Below are 26,402 nucleotides of genomic sequence, written 5' to 3'. Positions count from 1 at the left end.
ATCCTCACCGCAACCGGAAGCCGCCATTTGCTTTCATAATTGCTTGCTATACTTGCATGCTAACTTTCTCTGTACCTTGTATAAGCACACCAAAATCCCTTTGAACATCAACAATTTTAAATTTCTCACGTTTTAAAAAACTATTCTGCTTTTCTATTCCCACGACCAAATCAAATAACTTCACACTATCCCACATTATTCTCCATCAGTCATCTTGTTGCCTGTATCTTAATCTGCCTATATCTCTTTGTAGCCTTTCTGTGTCCTTACTTTTCCACCTAGCTTTGTATAATCAGCAAAGTAAAATACATTGCTCTCTGTTTCTTCATCTAATTCATTAATATAGATTGTAAATAGCTGAGGTCCCAGCACTGATCCTTGCGGTAATCCACTATTCACTGCCTGCAAACTTGAAAATGCTCCCTTTTGTCTACTTCTGCTTCCTGCCTGTTAGCCAATCTTCTGTCCATGGAGGAGACATGTTCAATGTGGCCATCATTCTCCGATGCTGCTCCCCTCTGGAGCCTCAGGTTGCTCAGAGTGCAGCATATCACCACGACACTTGAGACTCTTGATAGGGTGTATTGCAGGGCTCCATCAGTTATGTCCAGGCATCCTTTTCAATACTGACCCATATAGTCACATGACAGCTGTTGTAGGTGCCCTCTGCCTCTGTGTTGCAGTTCCGCATAGGCATAGGCAACCATGTCTTCAGCGGATACCCTTGTTACTCAATATCCATCCATGAATGTGTCTAGGTGGCCTGAAGGGATGAGGTACCTGGGACTGTCTAAAGATGCGGAAGTCATGGTAGCTTCCTGGGAACATTACACACATCTGCAGGACCCTTTTGCAGTGCCTGCAGAGTAATTGGACATTCAGACAGTGGAACGCTTCCTGGTCACGAGGTTACGGTCTGCTCTATTGTGTTCTCCATTTCTTCTGAATCCCCCCTCCGGTGCATCTCAAGGGCAGCAGGCAGAACAGGGTAGCACGGCAATGCCAGTGACACCGGTAAGTCAGCTGCCCCCTCTCCCCATCTCCAGACCCAACGGGGAACGTCCGCCAAGGACATCAAAGGCCACAGGGCACAGAAAGCAGCAGGTTGCCTCCACCTCTGATGTGCATCCTGGGGACCCACCTAAACATAGCATTAAACCACTGAAGATCAAGAAGAGAGAGGAGCACTGAATGTGTATGCAGGAGTTCACTATCTGTAGTTAGGGGAAATGGAAATCTGTTGCAATGAAATGTTAACTATTAAAACATTTCACACCTCATCCATGTAAAACCTCTGTCACGTTAATATCCAAAGCTTGCCTAACCACACCCCCGCCCCCTGTTGCCCTCCGCTCCCCCACCACCCGCCCTGGGCCCAGTGGTCCAAGATCAGCAGCCCAATGCAGACCCCATTCAGAGGATGGGTGTGAACGAGCTGACAGCAGAAAGACAGGAGTCAGACTTTGCCATTAACTGAGGAACACCAGAGCTTTCCTCACAGCGAGTTAGCATCACTCTTTCGCCTTGTTTGGGGTGACCCACTGACAATGCCAACACAGGCCCATCACTTGGAGTGATGCGACACAGCCCTTGGGGAGGGGAGGGGGGGGGGGGGAATAGGGTGATCGGGGAAAGAGCGGTCTGATGGGTGGTGCGGGGGCAAATGGGGGGAAGGGAGGAAATGTGTGGAGGGAGGGAAATAAGTTGGAGGGGGTTGGGGATGATGAGGGAAATGGATGGAGGGAGGAAAATGGGGATGGGGCTGACTGACAGACCCAGCCTCAACCCTGGCCAACCTTGGGATGATAAGGGCCTCTCTGGTCCTCCTGGCATGTTGGACTCTTGCCACCGCCTGTCCTCTATCCTCTGGCTCCTCCTGGGGCTCATCCTCCAGCTTCTCCTGGACCACGTTATCCTCCTCCGGGGCGGCTGCATGTCCCTCCTTCTCCTCTTGTTCCTCCTCTTCCTCCATCTCGTCGCCTCACTGCTAGACAGATTTGGGAGGGCACAGCAGACTACCACAAAGTGGGCGACCCTCTTGGGGATTTACTGCAATAATAATAATAATCACTTATTGTCACAAGTAGGCTTCAATGAAGTTACTGTGAAAAGCACCTAGTCGCCACATTCCGACGCCTGTTCGGGGAGGCCGGTACGGGAATTGAACCCGCGCTGCTGGCATTTCTCTGCAGTGCAAGCCAGCTATTTAGCCCACTGTGCTAAACCAGCAAGGCACCATCAGAGCCTGCTGAAAATGTGGTTCTGACGCCTTGACCGCTCTGTTGTGCCTTGCACAGGTGGCAGCGTGGGTCTTACTTTAACAGGTCTCCGCCTTGGTCTCAGGCCTCCGCACCAGTGTCATCAGCCATGGCCTCAGCGGGTATCCCTTCTCCTCCACGAGCCAACCTGTGGGTGGTCCTTGAAGACACCGGAGTTCTCTCAGTGCCCCAGGATGTAGCTGTCATGCACGCTCCCAGGGTAATGGGCACACATCTGCAAGATCCTGAGGTAGTGGTCACGCAGAATTTGGACATTCAGGGAGTGGAACCCCTTGCTGTTAATAGAGGGCACTCCCTGATGCCCTGGTGCATGCAGGGCGACATGTGTACCATCGATTGCCCCCTTGAACTTTGGTACCCTGGATATGGCAGCAAAACCTGCAGTCCAAACATCTTGTTGGGCCTGGTCCAGGTCAAAGGTGATATAGTAAGATTCCCAGGCATACAGAGGATCCATCACCTCCTGGATGCACCTGTGGGTGGAAGATTGGGAAATTCCACACAGGTCCCCAGTTGAACCCTGGAATGACCCAGTGGCGTAAAGGGGCTACAATGACCTTCACGGCCATCAGGAGCATGTATCCACCTCCTCCACTGAGTGCCATGTACCGTAAGGACGGGGCACAAGGGCTGCACTGTCTCTCTGCTGAGACATGGGATGAGTTTCTCCATCCCGCCACACCGGATTTCTGCTGCAGCGCCATCGGGATTCTCCCTTTCGCCGGCTGGTCAATGGGGTTTCCCACGCCGTCGGGAAACCCCCGGGCTGCCGATAAAATGGAGAATCCCGACTGCAGGAGAATTCAGCCCACAGTCTTTTGTGGCACATGCAGTCAGTCAGCTCATTGAATGACCAACGTTGTTTGTACTCCTTGGACCATCACTGGCCTCCCGTTTTGGGTCCCTCCTCGGCCTGATGGGCAGCCAGGTGTGCGGCGGCTCTGACACCTGGGGCGCCGGCTCCGGCCTGTGTTGTCCTTGCTGCCTTCTGCAGTGTCTGCCCGCCTTGGCTGCCACAAGCACAGCAAGATCTACACCAGCAAAAATTGTTTTGTCTGGAAGGAATTGGAGAAGGTGAGAGACCGATAATCACTTAGGGCTTCCATCCCAGGACCTTCAAATCCCCTAAGCTTTCCCCACCCATACCATGACTGCACACCCACTCTGGCCGTGTCAGGAGCCCCTAGACCCAAGACCTCTGCTGAGAACATTAGGAAGGCCATGCCCAGCTGCCCTCCGCTCAGCGACATATTTATCCTTTGGCTGCGAGAGGCTCCTCAGTGGTGAAGCACTGCTCTTTCGTGTTTGACTGTTGGCAGCTGCCTCCAGAGCGCTGGCACTCCTAGAGTGCAAGCACACTGTTCAGATATCAAAGTTTGCTGGACATGCAGGGCGAAATTCTCCGTTATCGGCGGAAACTCCGCCGATCGGCGCAAAAAACGGCGCAAATCCCACTTGCGTCACGTCATAAAAATGGGCCGATAGTCTGCGGCCCGAAATGGGCTAGCAGCGACGTAACGGGATCCGCGCTTGCGCAGTGGTTCACGCCGTGCAGCGTCATACGCGCTGCACGGCGTGACGGCTCATAAGGCCGCGCAGCTCCCCCCCCACCCGACCGGAACAGCCGACCGCAACACCCGACTTGATGGCTGGCCGTCGCTCAGCCCCGAGGTTCGAGTCACGCGATGTGGAGGCGCTCCTGGATGCGTTGGAGCAGAGGAGGGACGCCCTGTATCCCGGGCACGGCCGCAGAGTTGCCCCACGCCACAGCCGGCGTCTGTGGAGGGAGGTGGCAGAGGCCGTCACCGCTGTGGCCCTGACACCACGGACAGGCACCCAGTGCCACAAGAAGGTGAACGACCTCGTCAGAGCAGGCAGGGTGAGCGTCCCCCATATCCCCCATATCCCCTCTCCCCCAAATCCCCCCCTCCCCCATATCCCCCATATCCCCCCTCCCCCATATCCCCCATATTCCCCCCTCCCCCATATCCCCCCCTCCCCCATATCCCCCATATTCCCCCCTCCCCCATATCCCCATATCCCCCCTCCCCCATATCCCCCCTCCCCCATATCCCCCCCTCCCACATATCCACCCTCCCCCATATCCCCCCTCCCCCATATCCCCCATATCCCCCCTCCCCCATATCCCCCCCTCCCCCATATCCCCCCTCCCCCATATCCCCCATATTCCCCCCTCCCCCATATCCCCCCTCCCCCATATCCCCCCTCCCCCATATCCCCCATATCCCCCCTCCCCCATATCCCCCCTCCCACATATCCCCCATATCCCCCCTCCCCCATATCCCCCATATCCCCCCTCCCCCATATCCCCCCTCCCCCATATCCCCCCTCCCACATATCCCCCATATTCCCCCCTCCCCCATATCCCCCCTCCCCCATATCCCCCATATCCCCCCTCCCCCATATCCCCCATATCCCCCCTCCCCCATATCCCCCATATCCCCCCTCCCCCATATCCCCCCTCCCCCATATCCCCCATATCCCCCCTCCCCCATATCCCCCATATCCCCCCTCCCCCATATCCCCCATATCCCCCCTCCCCCATATCCCCCCTCCCCCATATCCCCCATATCCCCCCTCCCCCATATCCCCCCTCCCCCATATCCCCCATATCCCCAAGTGAATCCAGCCCTAACCTTAACCTCTGCAATGCACGCGCAACCGATGGCGTGCATTCATATACCTGCCTAACACTGTTGCCTTTTACCCCTGCCACCACCCCCCCCCCCCCCCCCCCAGGAGAAGCGCGCACACAACAATAGGGAGCATGTGAGGACTGGAGGAGGGCCCGCTGATGAGAGGCCACTGACCGTACACGAGGAAAGGGCCCTGGAACTGGCTGGCGGACCTGACGACCGGGAGGTTGCTGATGCAGAGGTCGGGGCCCCACGAGCAAGTGAGCCACCAACAGCCCGTCCCCATATCCCCCCTCCCCTATATCCCCCTCTCCCGTATCACCTGATCACTGCCTGATGTCTAACCATGCATGCTTCATTGTGTATCGCAGGACCAAACGTCCAGGCACCCATCCCCGCAGATGCAGACCGCCCGCAGGATGCCCCTCGGAGACCACGGGAGACGGAGAGACCCGAACCCTCCAGCATGCGACGCCCGCAGGATGCCCCTCGGAGACCACGGGAGACGGAGAGACCCGAACCCTCCAGCATGCGACGCCCGCAGGATGCCCCTCGGAGACCACGGGAGACGGAGAGACCCGCACCCTCCAGCATGCGACGCCCGCAGGATGCCCCTCGGAGACCACGGGAGACGGAGAGACCTGGAGCAACAGGGAGACGACACCCCCGTCACGTGCGGGAGCGACCACCCAGCGATGAGGGGGGCAGCCACAGGCCCCCGTCACATCCGAGCCAGGACACCACTACCCAGGACACCACTATCCAGGACACCCCTACCCGGGACACCACTACCCAGGACACCCCTACCCGGGACAGCACTACCCGGGACAGCACTACCCAGGACACCCCTACCCGGGAAGACGAAATACCGGACAGTGACTCAGAGTGGATGGGTGGAGACGAACCCCCACCCCAAAGTGCCATGGACTCAGAGTGGGACGAAGAGCACGACACAACGCCACTGCTGTCACCAACACCCTCCACCATCGCAGAAACACTCACCACGGTTGGGCACTTTAGTGATGAGGCGTCTGGTACACTCACTGGTGCGCACAACACAGCCGTCCCGGTACAGCAGGTGGAGGTAGGAGCAGCAGAGGGACCGGGCGGTCGGAGGGCAGCCCAGGCCAAGCGAACATCTGCCGCCCAGATGGATCCCGGGTTCCTGCAGTTACCACACCCACACATAGATCCGATGCAACCACCGACACGGAGACGAGCGAATAGGGTGACGGGTGGCTTGCGGCGGCTGCGGTCGCAGGTGGAGGAGTCCACCCGCGTCCAGGAGCTGGGAGTGGTCCCGGTCATGCGTGCCACCCAGGCTGACACCGCACGGGTGGCGTCCGCGGTGGAGGCAATGGGTGCGACGGTGTCAGACATGGGGAACGGTTTGCGAGGCCTGGGGCCTTCCGTGCAGGCGGCGTCTGTGGCCCAGGAAATGGCTGCCCTCTCACAGGAGGCCATGAGCCAGTGCCAGCGCCAGATGGCAGAGGCGCTCAACGCCATAGCCCAGTCTCAGCAGGCCATGGCCCAGTCTCAGCAGGCCATAGCCCAGTCTCTGCAGGCCATGGCCCAGTCTCTGCAGGCCATGGCCCAGTCTCAGCAGGCCATCGCTGAGGGCATCGGCGCCAGTGGCCATGTGCGAGCTGGCGTCGCACTGTCGCAGACAGGGTTCGACAACCCCCTGGGCTCCATGGCTGCAAACCTGCAGACCCCTGTCGATACCAGCACGGGCCTCCAGGACTGGCAGCGCCAGATGTCGGGGGCGCGTCGGATGGCCAGTCCGTTCGCATCCCCCACCCATGTAGAGGCCTGGGGGCCATCGGGCACCCCGAGGGAGGAGGAGGTGGTGTGGTCCATCCCGGCTCCCTCTGTAGGGGAGGTCCCGGTACACCGCGACACCTCGGACTCCCCCCCTTCCGTCCCAGGTGCATCGGGTGGGCAACGGGCAGGACAGGCTGGCAGCTCGCCATCCCAGTCGCCCGGGCCGCAGCCTGGCCCATCTAGGCCAGGACGCCCCAGGAAACGGCCGCCAAAGGGATCCAGTGTCAGAGGGCAGGAATCACAGGAGTCCACCTCCAGTTCTGCTGTACCGTCTGGGGAACCACGTAGACGTAGTCAAAGGGCCCGTAAGGCCAAACAATTAGACACTGAGTAAGTTGGCACGGGTGCAGGGCACAGATGAGTTTTAGGCGCTAGGGCACGTGCATGAACTCCTTTGGTTATTAAAGTCAATGTTACACCTACCGAAGCTGCCTTTATGCTCTGTCCAAAGTGTGCGGGGGTGTCATGTACGTTGAGCGCAAGTGTGTGTGTGAGGGGTGGTCTTACCTCAGCCCCAGGTGAGTCTGCCCCCTTCCCCCTGGGCCGCCATCAACATCCCCCGGGCAGAGGACGGGACCGTGCGCTGCAGTATCACAGCCGCATGCAGGGATGGTCCGGGTGGATGGTGGTACTGTGGCCATGGGTCAGACATAGTCCAACGATGTAGAGCCAGGAGCTCATCGGAGGCGGGCTGTCATCATTCTCCATGGCCTGCGATAGACACGCGTCCACCCGCAACTGGGTGAGCCCGGCCCGTTGTGCCGCCGGTGGATCGGCAATTGGGAGTGGGGGGGTGGTGTGCATGCGGGTGGGGTGTGTGGGGTTGGGGAGGGGGGTGATGGTGCTGGGTGGATGGATGGGTGGGGGGTGTGGGTGGTCGGCTGTTGTCATGGTGTGCGGTCTGTGGCCATACTACCCGATTCCCACGCCCATCTAGTCAGTGAAGCGGGCGTCTATCAGTCTGTCCCGTGCCCGCTGGGCCAGCCGGTAACGGTGGACAGCCACCCGTCTGTGTCTACCCCGTCTGCCCTGACCATTGCCCCCATCCCCCTCATCTGGGGAGGACTGGGCCTCTTCCTGCTGCTCCTCCACTCCGCCCTCCTCTGCCTGCGGCACATCGCCCCTCTGCTGGGCTATGTTGTGCAGGACGCAGCACACCACAATGATGCGGCCGACCCTATCTGACCGATACTGGAGGGCGCCCCCAGAGAGGTCCAGGCACCTGAAACGCATCTTCAGCACGCCAAAGCACCTCTCGATCACTCCCCTTGTCGCTACATGGGCATCATTGTAGCGGTTCTCCGCCTCATTGCGTGGCCTCCGTATAGGCGTCATCAGCCACGATCGCAATGGGTAGCCCCTGTCGCCCAGCAACCAGCCCCTCAGCCGGGGATGGCGTCCCTCGTACATGCCGGGGATGGATGACCGCGACAACACGAATGAGTCGTGTACACTGCCTGGGTAACGGGCGCAGACGTGCAGGATCATCATGCGGTGGTCGCAGACCACCTGTACGTTCATCGAATAGGTCCCCTTCCTATTAGTGAACACGGCCCTGTTATCTGCAGGTGGCCGCACGGCGACGTGCATCCCATCGATCGCGCCCTGGACCATGGGGAACCCGGCAATGGCAGAGAAGCCCACGGCCCGGGCATCTTGGCTGGCCCGGTCCACGGGGAAGCGGATGTAGCGGTGCGCCATGGCATAAAGGGCATCTGTCACTGCCCGGATGCACCGATGCACCGATGTCTGCGATATGCCGGACAGGTCCCCACTCGGTGCCTGGAATGACCCCGTTGCATAAAAGTTCAGGGCCACCGTAACCTTGACGGACACGGGGAGAGGGTGTCCCCCGCCAGTGCCACGCGGTGACAGGTGTGCCAGCAGGTGGCAGATGTGTGCCACGGTTTCCCGGCTCATCCGGAGTCTCCTCCTGCATTCCCGGTCCGTGAGGTCCTGGTATGACTGCCGGGGCCGGTACACACGGGGCGCCCTCGGGTGTCTCCGTTGCCGTGGGGCCGCGACGTCCTCCTCCCCCTCCTCGTCCTGTCGGTCAGGTGTCCCTCCAGCCTGGGCGGCTGCCGCCTGCCCCTCTGCGGCAGCCTGCGCCGCCTCTCTGGCACGCTCCTCCTCCTCCTCCTCCTCCTCCTCCTCCTCATCCAGGGCAACATAGACATGAGCGGCTGCCACCACGGCGGCCAACATCGCTGGATGATCTGAAAACATGACGACCTGGTGGGGGGGAGGGGAACGACGACATGTCATCATTGCCCATATCCCCTCCTCCCCCCAGCCAGGTGGCATGGACCGCATGGGTCCAACTGTTGGAGGCTGGCACCTGGCCAGGTGGACCAACTCATTTGCCCTCCCATCACCCACCCCGGCACGGACCCCCCCCCGCCCCAACCTCCACCCCAGCACGGACCCCCTCCACAACCTCCACCCCGGCACGGACCCCCTCCACAACCCCCAACCTCCACCCCGGCACGGACCCCCTCCACAACCCCCAACCTCCACCCCGGCACGGACCCCCTCCACAACCTCCACCCCGGCACGGACCCCCTCCACAACCCCCAACCTCCACCCCAGCACGGACCCCCCCCCCCCAACCTCCACCCCGGCACGGACCCCCTCCCCAACCCCCAACCTCCACCCCAGCACGGACCCCCCCCCCCCAACCTCCACCCCGGCACGGACCCCCTCCACAACCCCCAACCTCCACCCCGGCACGGACCCCCTCCACAACCTCCACCCCGGCACGGACCCCCTCCACAACCCCCAACCTCCACCCCAGCACGGACCCCCCCCCCCCAACCTCCACCCCAGCACGGACCCCCCCCCCCCAACCTCCACCCCGGCACGGACCCCCTCCACAACCCCCAACCTCCACCCCGGCACGGACCCCCTCCACAACCTCCACCCCGGCACGGACCCCCTCCCGGCACTCCCCCGGAGCCCAGCCTACTCTAACCACCCCCCCCCCCCCCCCGCCGCACACACACACACAAGCCGAGACACACCTCTTCTCAGGCAATCAGTCTGCGGCCACGCCATTTCCTGCCCAGAGCCAACCCCCCAGGCCGTCACTCACCTCCTCGCTGGTCGGCGTGAGCCTGGAGCACCGGGTCACGCCGATGAAAAGGAGGTTTGATTGACGTCGACGTGAACGGTCATCACGTCGACGGGACTTCGGCCCATCCGGAAGGGAGAATATCGGCAGGCCGAAAATCGGCTGCCTTGCGCAGGCCCGTGACATTCTCCGCGGCAGCGGCGCCATTAACGCCCCGCCGACTTTTCTCCCTTCGGAGACTTCGGCGGGGGCGGGGGCGGGATTCACGGCGGCCAACGGCCATTCTCCGACCCGGCGGGGGGTCGGAGAATGACGCCCGCAGTGTGCGAATCATACTCTAAGACATGGCTCCTGTGCCTTCGCGGAGGCGCTTGAAAGTTAAGGAGCATAAAGTGCTCTCACAATGAACAAGGCTTCGTTTGAAATAGCCTTCAGCTTTGAAGCTGGAGGCTGCTCACAGTCAAAGGGATTGAAATTGACTTTCAGGAGAGATGCCGCAGCAGGGCTCTGCCCTGGAAGACTTTGGTAGGACAGACAAGCTGAAGCTTTGCTTGTTCCTGTTATGGGTCTCCGCAATATTTAAAGAAGGCTTGAAGGCCTCACAGGCGCAAAGTCCCTCATCACCCGGCCTGGAATATTTCAGCCCCCCAATCAAGCCCAACCCTCCTGAAGGGTTCCCCACCTGCCCCCGAGCACTGGGACTGCAGCTCCGGTGGCCTTGAGCTGCAAACTGGAAAATGGAAATGGCTACTGACCTCCTCAGTTCCCCACAGCATCCATTGCGCCAGCTTTACGTTTTTGAAAAAGAGTACTAAACGACACCCAAGTGGCTTCCCACTGGGGAGTCGGGTAATTATCCAGAGGCCTCTGCATTCGACTCAATCTCGTTAATGAGATTGAAATGAATGCAAATGAGGGTTAAATAAAATCTCGCCATTTTTGTGGCGGAATCCTGAAATCGCCAACGAGAGTGGGTCAGGTGAATTGCAAAATGGTTTGTGCCCGTCGCAAATCTCGATTTTGCCCTCTCGTGTTATTCACCCGGCACGCCCCAATCTGTGCTGGGCACAATGCGGTTGTTGAATCCCCGTCCTTGGCCGCTCAGCGAATCAAGGGATATGGGAAGCCAGCATGAAAGTGAATCTGAAGTCCAAAATCAGATTTTGTTCTTACATGGAATGTGAGCATTGCTGGCCATCCCCAATTTCCCTTGAACTGAGTAGTTTACTCGACCATTTCAGAAAGCAGTTCGGAGTCGGGCACATTGCTGTGGATCTGGAGTCACATGAAGGCCAGGTAGGGTGAGGAGAGCAGATTTCCTTCCCTAATGGGCATTAGTGAAACAAATGGGTTTTTAACAACAATTCATGATGGTTTCATGGTCATCATTACTGAGACTAGCTTTCAATTCTAGATTTATTAATTGAATTTCAATCCCACCAGCTGCTATGGTGGGATTTGAACCCCTGTCCCCAGAGCATTAGCCTGGGCCTCTGGATTACTAGGCCATTGATGTTACCTTTAGGTAACCATCTGCCCAGCAGCTATGATCACATTGAATGGTGGAGTAGGCTCATATACCTACTTCTTGTATTTTTTGTGTTCATTGAAACACTTCCAGTCCTGCATCCATATATATGATTATCCTGTGGATACTGACTATGCCAGAAAATTCCAGTCGTGCCTACTTCATAAGGTTTGCTTGCCTTTTCTTTGTGTGCACTGGGAAGAGCACCACTCTCCACTCCCTTGCCTGCAGCAGCACTTCCAAAGAGGCGTCACTGGACTGTGGAGCCGCCCTTCATCTGACTCCAACCTTTCCTGCACAGACTCTCTTATTCGGCAACCTGTTCAATACCCTCCAGAGGAGCAGCCTGTATGAAGGCTCCTGAATGTCCTTTAAGTACAATTCCTTCCTTTGATCTGCCGGAGCTTCCTCCCACCCAATATTGGCCTGGTCCCTCTCCTGCTAGACGTTAATTGGCTGCAGAAAGGAAAATCCGCAAGGGTGTCCCAATACCCACACCCTTGGTTGCAGGCCCAAATTTGACCCCCAACGTCAGGACTTTGTCTCAATTGGAAAAATCATGGGCAGCACGGTGGCTCAGTGGTTAGCATTGCTGCCTCACGGCGCCGAGGACCTTGAGAGGTAGAGAGAGGCAGAGAGGTTTCCGGAAGCAAGTCCAGACTTTAGGGTCTTGAGAACTGTAGGCATGACCGCCAGTGGTGCAGCAATTAAAAGTGGGAATGCAAGAGAATAAGAGAAGCATAGATATCTCAAAGGGTTGTGTGGTAGTCACCACTGATGTATATATTAGGGGATTTGTGGTCAGGCCCTGTACTACAGGTACAGGGGTAGTTCCCTGCCTGCTGGCTCCACCCAGTAGGCAGAGTATAAATATGTGTGCTCCCAGTACAGCAGCCATTTCACCAGCTGCTGTAGGAGGCCACACATCTTAGTGTAATAAAGCCTCAGTTGCATTCAACTCTCGTCTTCGTGTAATTGATCGTGCATCAATTTATTACGCTAAAGTTTTCAGAAGATGGACCTCCGCATCAAGCCGGATCGCCTGCAGCTGGATTCGCAATCAGGCAACGCCAAAAAGGACTTTGAACATTGGCTAGCCTGTTTCGAAGCTTACATCAGGTCTGCACCAGACCCAATTCCGGAAGCACAGAAGATTCGGATCCTCTCCACGTTGCTGAGCTCCAATGTCTTTCCGCTTATCCAGGATGCGCCGAACTACGACGATGCCATGGCGCTACTGAAAGAAAACTACGCTCAGCGGATTAACACGCTTTACGCCAGACACACCCTCTCCACGCGCAGTCAACTCCCTGGTGAGTCAGTAGAAGACTTCTGGCATGCTCTAATTCCCCTAGTCAGAGACTGTGACTGTCAGGCCGTCATGGCCACGGAACACTCAAACTTGCTTATGAGGGATGCTTTTGTTTTGGGGATAGGGTCCGATTACATCCGCCAACGCCTTTTAGAAGGGGCCACGCTCGACCTCGCGGCAACCTAAAAGCTTGCGCTCTCGCTGACGGTCGCATCGCGCAACATCCAGGCCTACACCCCGGCCGCGCGGCCCACCCCGCCTACGCATCATGGACTCCGCAGACGGCCGCCCCATCGGGGACCCCACTCAGCCAACCCCACGCCTGTGCCGCGCGGCAGCCAAGCAACCCCGGGGGCCCCAAATGTTACTTCTGTGGGCAGCCAAAATACCCCCGACAACGCTGCCCGGCCCGGAGCGCCCTTTGCAAAGCCTGCGGCAAGAAGGGGCACTTTGCAGCGGTGTGCCAGGCCCGTTCAGCCACCGCTATTGTTCCGACCGCCCCCCCACCCCCCCCCACAGCCAGTGGGCGCCGCCATCTTCCCCTCCTCGGAACACGCACGGCCTGTGGGCACCGCCATCTTGTTCAACCCCAATCACGTGCGGCCCGTGGGCGCCGCCATCTTGTCCTCCCCAGGAACATCAAGCGGCGCCATCCTGTCTCCCCCACGGCACGTGCGGCCCGAGGGCGCTGCCATCTTATCATGCCCCCCAGGCACCCCATCGTCTGCCACCATCGACGATCAGCCGCGTCTCACGTCGGTCACGATTGACCAGTCTCGCCCATGCAACCTAGCAACAGCCTCTACAAATGTGAAAATCGATGGGCACGAGATCTCCTGCCTGCTGGACTCCGGGAGCACTGAGAGCTTTATTCATCCTGAGATGGTAAGGCGCTGCTCGCTCGCGGTACACCCCGCCAACCAGAGAATCTCCCTGGCCTCCGGGTCCCACTCTGTGGCAATCCGGAGGTACTGCATAGCCTCTCTCACTGTCCAAGGCTTGGAGTTTACCGGTTTCCCCCTCTACGTCCTCCCCAACGTCTGAGCTGCCCTGCTTCTCGGCCTGGACTCCCAGTGAAACCTCCAGAGCCTAACATTGAAATTTGGTGGGCCCCTACCACGCCTTACTGTCTGCGGCCTTGCGACCCTAAAGGTCGACCCACCTTCCCTATTTGCAAACTTAACCCCAGATTGCAAACCCGTTCCCAGCAGGAGCAGCGCCCAGGACAGGATCTTCATCAGGTCCGAAGTCCAGCGACTGCTTCAGGAAGGCATCATCGAGGCCAGCAACAGCCCCTAGAGAGCCCAAGTGGTAGTGGTAAAAACTGGGGAGAAACACAGAATGGTCGTGGACTACAGCCAGACCATCAATAGGTACACGCAGTTCGTCGCGTACCCCCTCCCACTCATATCTGATATGGTCAATCAGATTGCACAGTACCGGGCCTTCTCAACTGTGGACCTTAAATCCGCCTACCACCAGCTCCCCATCCGTAAGGCGGACCGCCCATACACTGCCTTCGAGGCAGGTGGCCGCCTTTACCACTTTCTCAGGGTTCCTTTCGGCGTCACCAACGGGTCTCGGTTTTCCAACGGGAAATGGACCGAATGGTCGACTGGTACGGGCTGCGGGCCACTTCCCCATACCTTGACAATGTCACCATCTGCGGCCACGATCAGCAGGACCATGACGCTAACCTTGCCACATTTCTCCGTACCGCCACTCTCCTCAACCTCACTTACAACAAGGAGAAGTGTGTGTTCAGCACGAACCACTTAGCCATCCTCGGCTATGTGGTCCAGAACGGAATTCTGGGGCCTGATCCCGACCACATGCGCCCGCTCATGGAACTTCCCCTCCCCCACTGCTCTAAGGCCCTCAAACGTTGCCTGGGGTTCTTTTCTTACTACTCCCAGTGGGTCCCAAATTATGTGGACAAGGCCCGCCCACTCATCCAATCCACTCTTTTTCCCCGAACGGCTGAGGCTCACCAGGCCTTCAACCGTATAAAGGCTGACATCGCCAAGGCCGCGATGCACGCAGTCGACGAGATGCTCCCCTTCCAAGTCGAGAGCGATGCATCAGACGTCGCTCTGGCTGCCACCCTCAACCAGGCAGGCAGGCCTGTGGCATTCTTTTCACGAACCCTTCATGCCTCCGAAATTCAGCACTCCTCCGTCGATAAAGAGGCCCAAGCCATTGTTGAAGCTGTGCGGCTTTGGAGGCATTACTTGGCCGGCAGGAGATTCACTATCATCACTGACCAACGGTCGGTAGCTTTCATGTTTAACAACACACAGCGGGGCAAGATCAAAAACGATAAAATCTTGAGGTGGAGGATCGATCTCTCCCCCTACAACTACGAGATTTTGTGTCGCCCCAGTAAGATCAATGAGCCCCCCCCTTGCCCTATCCCGAGGTACATGTGCCAGCGCACAGGTGGACCAGCTCCGGACTCTGCACGACAACCTTTGTCACCTGGGAGTCACACGTTTGTACCACTTCATCAAGGCCCGCAATCTGCCCTAACCATCGAGGAAGTCAGGGCAATCACCAGAGACTGCCAGGTCTGTGCGGAGTGCAAACTGCACTTCTACCAGCCACACCGTGCGCGCCTGGTGAAGGCCTCCCACCCCTTTAAACGCCTCAGCGTGGACTTCAAAGGGCCCCTCCCCTCCACCGACCGTAACACGTACTTCCTCAGTGTGGTCGATGAGTATTCCAGATTCCCCTTCACCATCCCATGCCCTGATATGACGTCTGCCACCATCATCAAAGCCCTCAACACCATCTTCGCTCTGTTTGGCTTCCCCACCTACGTCCATAGCGACAGGGGATCCTCATTCATGAGCGATGAACTGCATCAGTTCCTGCTCAACAAGGGTATCGCCTCGAGCAGGATGACCAGCTATAATCCCCGGGGAAACGGGCAGGTGGAGAGGGAGAATGGGACGGTCTGGAGGGCCGTCCAGCTGGCCCTACAGTCCAGAAATCTCCCGGCCTCCCGCTGGCAGGAGATCCTCCCCGATGCATTGCACTCCATTCGGTCGCTCCTATGCACTGCGACTAATGACACATCCCATGAACGTCTCTTTGCCTTCCCCAGGATGTCCACCTCCGTGGTGTCGCTCCTGACTTGGCTTGTAGCTCCAGGACCCGTACTCCTCCGTAAGCACGTATGACTCCACAAGGCGGACCCGTTGGTTGAAAGGGTACAGCTACTCCACGCCAACCCGCAGCACGCCTACGTAGCGTACCCCGATGGCCGCCAAGATACTGTCTCCCTCAGGGACCTGGCACCAGCTGGTTCCACACACACACCCCTCCAACCCAGCGCCACTCTCCCCTTCCCCGGCACACCTCACCGCAGCCCCCGCACAAGGACAATCCGTCCTCTCCCTGCCCATGCCCGAGGATAACGAGGATTTCGGCACGCTCCCGGAGTCACGGAGTACCAGACCGACACTGGAATCGCCGCCACCACTCCAGCGCTCCCAACGGCAGATCAAGGCTCCGGACCGACTGAACCTGTAACTTGATCGGGACTCCATTTTTTCTCTGTAGTTAAAACATGTATAGAGTTCTCCACCACCCCCGCTGGACTCAATTTTAACAGGGGGTGAATGTGGTAGTCACCACTGATGTGTATCTTAGGTGATTTGTGGTAAGGCCCTGTACTACAGGTACAGGGGTAGTTCCCTGCCTGCTGGCTCCACCCAGTAGGCGGAGTACAAATATGTGTGCTCCCCATACAGCAGCCATTTCACCAGCTACTGTAGGAGGCCACACATCTTAATGTAATAAAGCCTCAGTTGCATTCAACTCTCGTCTTTGTGTAATTGATCGTGCATCAGGTTGTAGATAGGAAGAGGCCCTGGAGAGATTTGGAAATTAAGATGAGAACTTTAAAATTGAGGTATTACTTATCCAGGAGCCAACCTCAGATGAGCGAGCACAAGAGTGATGGGATTCTAAAAACATCCCATGGATTGCAAGATAGCAAATGCAAAACTGTTTTTCAAGAAAGGATAGAGAGAGAAAACAGGGAATGGTAGGCCAGTTAGCCTGACATCATTCATAAGGAAAATAGAATGAAGAAGTCTCACTGCACTCACTGCAACAGGGCCTTGCTGAGACTATCCTTTTCAAGAAGGAATTAAAAATTAGTAAATTTGAAGGAATGAGGGACATAACCTGAGGAGAGAGACCATTTAAAAAAAAAAACATTTTATTACGGCATTTATGATTTTATTATAGTAATTACAAATGTAAACATAACTCAGTAAATAATCTCCCCCCCCCCCTCCCTGCAGCTAACAACCATACCCAGCCAACATGGCTTACAAACAAAGTTCCTCCTCCTCCACACGCTGGTCTCGCCCAACTAAACTTAACTAAACTATACTATGTCCCCTTTACCACCCTCATTCCCTAACCCGCCCCCCCCCCCCTTATTATATCTGCTAACAGTTTAATTTTCCCCAAAGAAGTTGCCAAGCAGCTGCTACCTCCGGATGAACCCTAACGTTGATCCTCTTAGGGCAAACTTGACTTTCTCAACCCAGGCCATGTCGCTAACCCATATCCCCGATTACGGGGGCTCTGAGTCCATCCACGCCAATAAGATCCATCTCTGGGCTACCAAGGAGGCAAAGGGCAGAACATCAGCCTCTCTCGCCCCCTGGACTCCCGAGTCTTCCGACATTCCAAAAATCGTCACCTCTGGACTCGGTGCCACCCTTGTCTTTAAAACCATGGACATGACATCAGCAAATCCCTGCCAAAAGCCCCTAAGATTCGGACATGCCCAAAACACGTGGACATGGTTTGTGGGGCCTCCCGCACACCGCCCACACCTGTCCTCCACCCCTTCAAAAAAATCTGCTCATGTGGGCCACCGTCATATGAGCCTGGTGGACCACCTTAAATTGTATCGATTGAGCCTGGCACATGATAGTTCTACTCAGAGCATCCTCCCACAGACCCGCCTCTAGCTCCTTACCCAGCTTATCTTCCCACTTACGCTTTACCTCCCCTATCTGGGTTCCCTCCCACTACATAAATTCTTTATAAATTTCCGAGACCTTCCCCTCCCCCATCCCCGTTTTTGAACCTACCTTAACCTGTATCCCCTGTGGCGGTAGAAGCAGAAAGGTCAAGACCTGTCTCCGTACAAAGTCCCACACCTGCAAAGAACAAAACCCATTCCCCCCCGCAATTCAAACCCCTCCTCCAAATCCTCCAAACAAAAAGATCTCCCATCAATGAACAGGTCCCCCAGCCTCTCAATCCCTGCTCTCTGCCACCTCCGAAACCCCCCATCCAACCTCCCCGGAACAAACCTGTGGTTCCCACAAATTGAAGCCCACACCAACGCTCCCTCCACTCCCATAGGCTTCCGCCACTGCCCCCAAACCCTCAGAGCTGCCACCACCACCGGGCTTGTGGCGTACTGAGCCAGCGGTACTTGTGCCCCTAAGCTTGTGTCCCTACATGATGCCACCTCCACCCACGCCCATACCGACCCCTCCGCCACTACCCACTTTCTGATGAGAGAGACCTTTTAATAATATCAGCTAACGTGGGAGTCAGGAGGTGAATTTGTGTGGTCACCAGCTGAGAAAAATCATCAAGGGCAAAAGAGGTGCATCTCATGTACATTTGAAGAGGTCATGCGAGTGGCGTTATTATAATGACATAATACCTTGGGCTTATTTATTGTACAAAACAAAGGACACCAATCGCTCTTACAGGGTTTCGTAAACATATTGTGAGTTCATTTATTGAGATTGGGCACATAAGAACAGTTATACATAGATATAAAGCTTGAAGACACCAGAACTGTGTGTGTGTGCTCTGCTCAGAGCAAAAGTGAAACTGAGACTGGGTCACATAACACATTTCCTTTCGAGTGATTTCATGTGGATATCCCTTCAAGGCATTTTACAGTGGATGGAGAGAAGTTCGAGAAATAATTTGAATAAACATTTTGCATATTGAAGAAGGTTATAAGATTATGTTATCAAAGCACCTAGCACAGAATAACCAGGTTATTTTACTGGTATTTTACTATTTGCTGAACCATCTTTATTTTTTGTTTTATAGGTACACGGTTTTACACAATGGTCATCTTCTGGAGCATGAGATCCAGTCATTAAAATAGTGCATCTGAACAGGACTGAGACACAGAACATATAACTTTATCCCATCACTGGAATTATTTTTTCTCTCTTGGTTTGAAATCTTGCTCCAACTACTAAATTGTGAATATGTTTATGGTACCATTATACCCAAAATAAAAGGTAACTTTGCATGGTTGGAACAGGATTTTGTAAATATTTATTATGTTGAATAAAATATACTCCGAATGGGAATTTTTATGAATGGCTTGTAAGATTAAGAGCTTATGTTGTCCTTTCCTCTTACTATGTGACAGCTGTTTCAAACAAAATGTGTAGAACGAAACTTTAGATGAAATGAAAAAAAAAACTGCTATTTACATATTATGAGTAGTAGATCAAATGCACATAGTCTTTTGGTGTTCTGAGTTTCGGCTTGATAAATGGGATGTCCTATTTGTATGCTTTAAAGCCAAGTTGCGTAAATGTGTCTTAAATGTCTTCAAAAGAAGAATGCTGTCAAGTGCATCGGAAATATTTTACTTTGTGAAAGGAGCTTTAGAGATAGTCTCTGAGAAAATTGCTACCCATATTGCTTTTATTGAAAGTGGGAGTTGAGAGATTAGTGACTCCGGCAACTGAGTCGTAAGCTTTTACTGTCATTCCCACACGTGGTCAGTTAGTAGAAAATGAAGTGTTTAATATATGCCTCAGTTGCCATTTACGTCTTGATATTATCTAAAGCAAGTCTGTGTCAATAGATTCATCATTTTTGTAGAATTATGTTTAACAGGATCAGTTGGTTAATTATGTTGATCAAATATCATTATGAAGTAAGACAAGTTTGAACAAAACAAACTCTTCTGTTAAATTTTGTTCCATCACAAGAAATTGAATTGTTTATTCATACCAGCTTTAACAATTTATGCTATCTTTTCAAATGCTGCTGACAGATGTTTTGAGAGGAAAATAAATATTTAAAATGATAAAATACACTTTGCCATGTAATTTTTTTAAGTATTCAAACTCTTATTGCTTTGACAACAGCTTATAATATTTTGAACTTTAGGTGCAAGGCATTGATCAGATTTTTCTAGAAATACACCCGTAATCACCCCCCAACCCTGTGCCCCGGCACCAAAATCCATCCCACACACCCATAATCACCCCCCCCCCCCCCCCCGCCCGCCCCCGGAGGGTAACCAAACCCTACCCTGCACTACATGCTGCACCCACACTGGCCGCCATGGTTGGGTGCCCTGGCCATGAAGCCCACCAACTGCCCACCCCTGGTGCTGGAGGTGGTGCCGACAATGCGTGCCACCCAGGCCAACACGGAACAGGTGGCGACCACAGTGGAGGCCGTGGGGGCGAAGGTATCAGCCATGGGTCAGGATTTCCAAGGCTTGGGTCACTTTGTGTGGGTGGTGGCTGGGATATAGGACAGGGCTGTCCTGTCACAGGCAGCTATGTACTAGAGCCACCTGGACATTGCAGCGGTGCTCCAGAGCTTGGCCCAGTCATAATGGGTTATGGCTGAGGGCGTCATCAGCCATGCCTGGGCACTGGCTGACCTGAGCCAGTCCCAGGGGGAGGTGGCCCAGTCCCTGTGCTCCATGGCCGCGAGTATGGAGACCCTGGTCGAGAAGAGAGCGGGCCTCCAGAACTAGTGCCACCAAGTGGTGGAGGGCCCCAGGGGTTTGTCCCAGTTGCACCCCCATCCCACAGAGTAGCCCGGGGACCATCAGGCACCCCGAGGCAGGAGGAGGTGATGGGGTCCGTGCCAGCGACTTCCGCAGGGGAGGTGCTGGAACACCCCAGCACCTCGGACTGCCCCCCCCCCCCCCCCTCCTGTCCAGGTGGGCAGAAGGCAGAAGAGGGTGGTACCACACTACTTGGGACAACTGAGCAACAGCTGGGTACATCCAGTTCAGAGGATGGCCGCCAAAGGGTCACAGTATGGATTTCCCAGCAGGCCGCCTACACCCCTAATGGACCACCTAGGTATCCACTTAAACAAAGTGTGAGGACCCGTAAAACCTGAAAGGTAGACGCCAGTTAAGATGGCACATTTGCAGCACACAGGATAGCGTTAGGGGCTGGGGCATAAACCGTCATCGAGATGTTCACATGTTCTTTGTAAAATAAACACCTGTCCACAAAAGTTCCAACTTACCTCGGTGCTCTTTCAGAAGGGTGTGAGGGATGGGCTGAGCTGGGCTGGGCTGGCGTTAGAGGGGGTGCTGCGGAGGTGGGGAGTTGGAGATGAGCGGACGGTGGTGTTGGTTGTGGGTCGGGGGCCCAAGGCCAGACCCCATACATCACCCCGGTACCCCGCTCCTCCACCTCCCTCTCACCCAATCACTTCCCCAACCACCTCCCCCCACCTCCGCCACCCTAAGGGTTCAGTGGGACAGTGTGATGGGAACGCCAGCTCGCATACAGGGATCACCCAGGTGGACGGTGGAAAGTGCTGCAGTGAGCAGGAGTTAGACACTGTCAAACATCACGGAGTACCAGAGCTCATCGATGAACGGGTCATCATCATGCTCAATCCCATGTCCGTGCCATCGGTCAGGCCCCCTATTCAGTGAACCTGGAGACGACTAGAGCATCCCGTGTGTGCCAGCCCAGGCGCACACATTGTGCGGCCTCCTGTGACTGCCCAGGCCCCATGCCCTGCACATCATGGCCCTCCTCTGCTTCCTCCTTGTTGGTCAAGGCCTGGTGTTCATTCCACTCCTCTAGCAAAGGGGTTTAATTCGATGAACATGCAGCTGGTGTGCACATCATGCATGGCTGCACCCGAAACTCACTCCTCTAGCAAGTCACCCTTCTGCTGCACGATGTTGTGAAGGATGCAGCAGGCCACCATGATGTGGGAGACTCACCTGGCGCTATACTGGAGGGCCCCTTCAGAGTGGTCCAGACACCTGAACCGCATCTTCAGGGTTCCAAAGCTCCGCTCAATCATTCCCCTGGGCGCTGCATGAGCATCGTTGTAGCAAGTTTCAGCGTTGGTCTGTGGACTCTGGATAGGTGTCATCAGACATGACCTCAGCGGATACTTCCTGTTGCCCAGGAGCCAACCCCTCACCCAGGAGAACACCTCAAAGTTGTCAGGAACCATCGAGTGTGCCATCGAGTGTCTGCTCGAGGCGTCCATGGCAGACACCCTGCCTATAGATTTCTGCCAGCAGCAGGACTGCCAGTCCACAGTCGCACTCCTGGGACCATGTCCTACTGCCTCTCTCTCCCTCAGCAGCCACGGCATCTGTTTCCCAATGTTTTAAACCACAAGTGAAACTCACCATCGGCAATTCCTCCCAACACAGGTGGAGCATCACGCGAGAATACCAGATTGGGCCTTTTAATGATATGGCAAAGGCGTTTACCATACACGTATTGATGCCGTTGTCGAAGCACCGGACATTCCGTTGGGCGCCCGCCGCCGGCCACGATTTTCGGCTCACAAGCCATTCTCCGCCAATCGCATTTCCCAATTCCGGCGTCGCTGGACAGAGGATCCTGCCCACGATGTTTACCACCTAGAAGGACAAGGACAGCAGATGCATGGGAACAGCACCATTCCGAGTCACACACCACCCTGACTTATCACCATTCCTTCACTGTCATTCAGTCTATGTTCTGGAACTCTCTCCAGCACATTGGATGCACTTACACCATACTACACGCAGTGGTTCAAGAAAGAAGCTCACCACCACCTTCTCAAGGGCAATTAGGGATGGGAAATAAATGCTGGCCTAGCCAGCAATGTTCACACCCTGTGAAATAATATTTATAAATGTCCAGATACCTGCAATTGCTGTTAGTTTCACAGAGTAATGACTGTGAATGCTAGATATTTCAATGTCATTAGAAATGCAAACTCTGAGTTATTGAAGAACACTGAAACAGAGATGGGAGGGATGTTGGAGGGTGAACTTCTCAAAGGAGAGCTAATTGGGCGGCACAGTAGCACAGTGGGATAGCACTGTTGCTTCACAGCACCAGGGAACCGGGTTCGATTCCCAGCTTGGGTCACTGTCTGTGCGGAGTGTGGTAGTATGTATTGGGGGTCATGTGGGACTGGAAGCCCTAATGTCATTGGCTGACAGATCCCTGGTCCTGGTTGGCCGTTGACCTCATGCTCCGCCCTGAAGGCGAAGTATAAGAAGCCGGTGCCTTCCCCCGCAGGCCAGTTTACTATCGGGCTGCTGGGGAACAGACACGCTTAATAAAGCCTCATCGACTTCACTCTATTCGTCTCACGGAGTCTTTGTGCGCTACACGGAGTCTGCACGTTCTCCCCGTGTCTGCGTGGGTTTCCTCCGGGTGCTCTGGTTTCCTCCCATAAGTCCCAAAAGACATGCTTGTTAGGTGAATTGGACATCTGAATTCCCGTCTGTGTACCCGAACAGGAGCCGTAGTGTGACGACGAGAGGATTTTCACAGTAACTTCATTGCAAGTGTTAATATAATCCTACTTGTGACACTAATAAAGATTATTGTTATTATTTAAGTGCCAAAGTATAAGGGGAGAGGATGTGGTGATACCTGACAATCCTACTTTCTACAGTAGAAGCTGCGGTGGAATCAGGCTATCTGAGTGACCTCAGTAAGGGAAAAGGAATACTAACTGAGAGCAGTTATGTTGAGATGCAAGTGGGTCACTTTGGAGATATTGGCTTATTTGATTTTAATCTTCATTCTCAGGCTGTGTTAATCACATTGAGGGGTGTCACTGGGCTTCATTACAAAGTAGCCATCACAGCAGTATTAATATCTGAGGCGGGAGTCTCTGACTCCCCGCCGGGTGGGAGAATCTCCGGAGGTCGGTGTGAATCCGCCCCCGCCGTCCTCCCAATTCTCCCGCTCCCCAAAAACCGGCCCGTCGCACCGCCCGCCTCGGAGAATGGCGGGGTCCAGTGTGACTCAATGGGCGCTGGGGCTGCCCAAAATCTGCGGCCCACGATGGGCCAAAGTCCCGCCCGTCAGTTGCCAGTCCCGCCAGCGTAAATTAGAGTAGGTCCCTTACCAGCGGGACCTGGCCGCATGGGCGGGCTCCGGGGTTCTTGGGGGGGAACGGAGGGATCTGGCCCCGGGAGGCGCCCTCACAGTGGTTTGGCCCGCGATCGGAGCCCACCGATCCGCGGCGTGCCTGTGCCGTGGGGGCACACTGTTCCGCACCAGAGGCTGTGGTGCTCCGTCATTCCCGGTGCGGAAGCGAAGCCCTCTGCGCATGCACGGGGATGACGCCAGCACGCCTTGGCGCTCCCGCTCATGCACCGACCCGCGCCAGCCGGCGAAGGCCCTTCGCCGCCGGTTGGCATGGCGCCAAGCCCCTTCCCCGCCGGTCGGCGGGACGCCAACCACTCTGGGGCGAGCCTAGCCCCTGAAGGTGCGAAGGATTATTTGGGGCAGCCCGACGCCGGAGTGGTTCACGCCACTCCGTCTCGCCGGGACCCCCCCCCCCCCGCCCCGCCGGGTAGGGGTGAATCCCGCCCATGATCAATGAACATGAATGTACAAGTCTAGTACAAGGTGGGTAATTAGGTAATAGGTCAACATTTCCTTTGATATCATTAGATAATTTCATCAAAGATTATTCTCCAGCTTTGACAAAGAGTCATCCGACTCGAAATGTTAGCTCCCTTCTCTCTCCACAGATGCTCTCAGACCTGCGGAGTTTTTCCAGTATTTTCTGTTTTTGATCCAAAGATTTAAATCATTTTCAGCAGTAATATACAAATACTATCTTCACAATCAACATAGTCAAGTTTCATTTCAATATGTATGCCAATCTGCAATGAAGACTGTCAATGAGTACAAAAAATGTACAATATTTTAATTATTAAAACATTTAAATAGAATAATTGAGAGGAAAAGTGCATAACCTGAAAATGTCAAATTATTTCAGACATCCTTAATTAAAGTAATATCTAGTGATGTTCTGCAATTAGTCAGTCTGATATTCATAACTGTCTGAATGTGATTAGCATACATAGTGGAAAATATATTTTTGTTAGCTAGCAAAATACCATTACCAGTTTTTACACGGGCATCCAGCAATTTATGATATGTGTCTGGCAGAATGTGTCTGAGTTATTCATGTGATATATGGGCTGCAATTCTCCGACTGTGTCGGAGAATCCCCGGGTGGAGGTACGAATCCCGCCCCGCCGACCCGCCGCCAGTTTCCCTATTCTCCGGCGCCGTTTTTCGGGTGCTAGCGGGATTCCCTCCATGGCAGTCGGGGGCCGTTGACAGCGCCCCCCCCCCCCCCCCCCCGGCGATTCTCCGGGCCCCAAATGGCCGAGTTTTGCCCAGTCCCGCCGGCGTGGATTATTCACCTCACGGCGGGACCTGGCACGTAAGTGTGCGGAGGACATCCTGGGAGGGTTGTGGGGGGAGTGGGAGGATCCGACCCCGGGGGTGCCCCCATGGTGGCTTGGCCCGCGGTCGGGACCTACCGATCGGTGGGTGGGCTGGTTCAGTGGGGCCATTCTTTCCTCCGCGCCGGGACCCTGTAGGGCTCTGCCATATTGGCCAGGGGCTGGCGCGGAAAAGGGAACCCCCGCGCATGCATGGAAATATGCCGGCCGGTCTGTGCATGCACGGAAATACGCTGCCCGTTCCGCGCCTTCGGCACCGGCTGGAGCTGCGGGAACCACTCAGGCATCAACCTGGCCTCCTAGAAAGTGGATAATTCCTCACTTTCGTGGGGCCGTTGACGCCGGAGTGGTTTGCGCCAGTTATCGCGCCGGCATGGGGACATAGCCCCATTATTGGAGAATCCCGCCCATGATTTGTGCAATATATTTATTCATCATTCAGTCTTTCATGGGGTGTGAGCATTGCTGCCAAAGTTAGCATTTGTTGTCAATCCTCATTGTGCCTGTGAAGGTGGCTGTGAACTGCTTTCTCGATTTAATGAAGCTACTCTTACAGAACTGTAGGGAGGGAGTTCCAGGACTTTGAAACAACAACAATGAAGGCATTGAGGGGAACTTGCTGGTGGTTGTGTTTCTGTGTGCCTACTGCTCTTGCCTGCCACTTAGGCAGAGGTCGTAGGTTTGGAAGAAGTCTTCAGAGTAAGTAGCCTTGGCAAGTTGCTACAATACATCTTGTATGTGGTACAAGCTACAGCTATGGTATGCCAGCAATGAGGGAATGAATGCATACAGTGGTGAATGGGGGGCAAATTGAGCAGTTGCTTTGTCCTGCATGGCGCTGAGTTTCTTGAGTGTTTTTGGAGAGTATTGCATCACAACCCTGACTCGTAGATGGTGGAAAGTCTTCATCAAGAAAGGAGGTAGGTTACTTGAATTCCAAGTCTTTGACCTGCTCTTGTAGCCAAAGTATTTACATTGCTGTTCCAGTTCATTTTCTGGTCAAAGGTGTTGATGGTGGGAGATTCAAAGATGGTCATCCCATTATTCTCAAAAGGAGATGGTTAAACTCAATTTTTGGGACTTGTAGTTCGGACTTTCTTCACCAATTAAACCCAAGCCTGAATATTGTGCAGAATTGCTTTGTTATGTGAGGAGATGTGATTGGGATGGGAGACAACAGAACCATTCACTAACATTGCTGCTTTTGACCTAATGAGA

General features: G+C 55.1%; 1 protein-coding gene across 2 annotated transcripts in view; it reads left to right on the top strand.

Moving 5' to 3' along the window:
- Nucleotides 1–19,780, top strand: part of htr4 (5-hydroxytryptamine receptor 4) — a 359,571-nt gene extending 339,791 nt beyond the window's left edge. For both annotated transcript variants that reach the window (XM_072512139.1, XM_072512138.1), the window contains one exon: nt 18,776–19,780. In XM_072512139.1, the coding sequence (XP_072368240.1) occupies nt 18,776–18,833 (58 nt within the window). In that variant the 3' untranslated portion in view covers nt 18,834–19,780. The remainder of the gene's footprint in view (nt 1–18,775) is intronic.
- Nucleotides 19,781–26,402: the final 6,622 nt, after the last annotated feature.

The sequence above is a fragment of the Scyliorhinus torazame genome, chromosome 7 (genome assembly GCF_047496885.1).
Source record: "Scyliorhinus torazame isolate Kashiwa2021f chromosome 7, sScyTor2.1, whole genome shotgun sequence".
Taxonomy (NCBI): domain Eukaryota; kingdom Metazoa; phylum Chordata; class Chondrichthyes; order Carcharhiniformes; family Scyliorhinidae; genus Scyliorhinus; species Scyliorhinus torazame.
The sequence above is the reverse complement of the archived record's forward strand: the minus strand, read 5'-3'. Positions and strand labels throughout refer to the sequence as shown.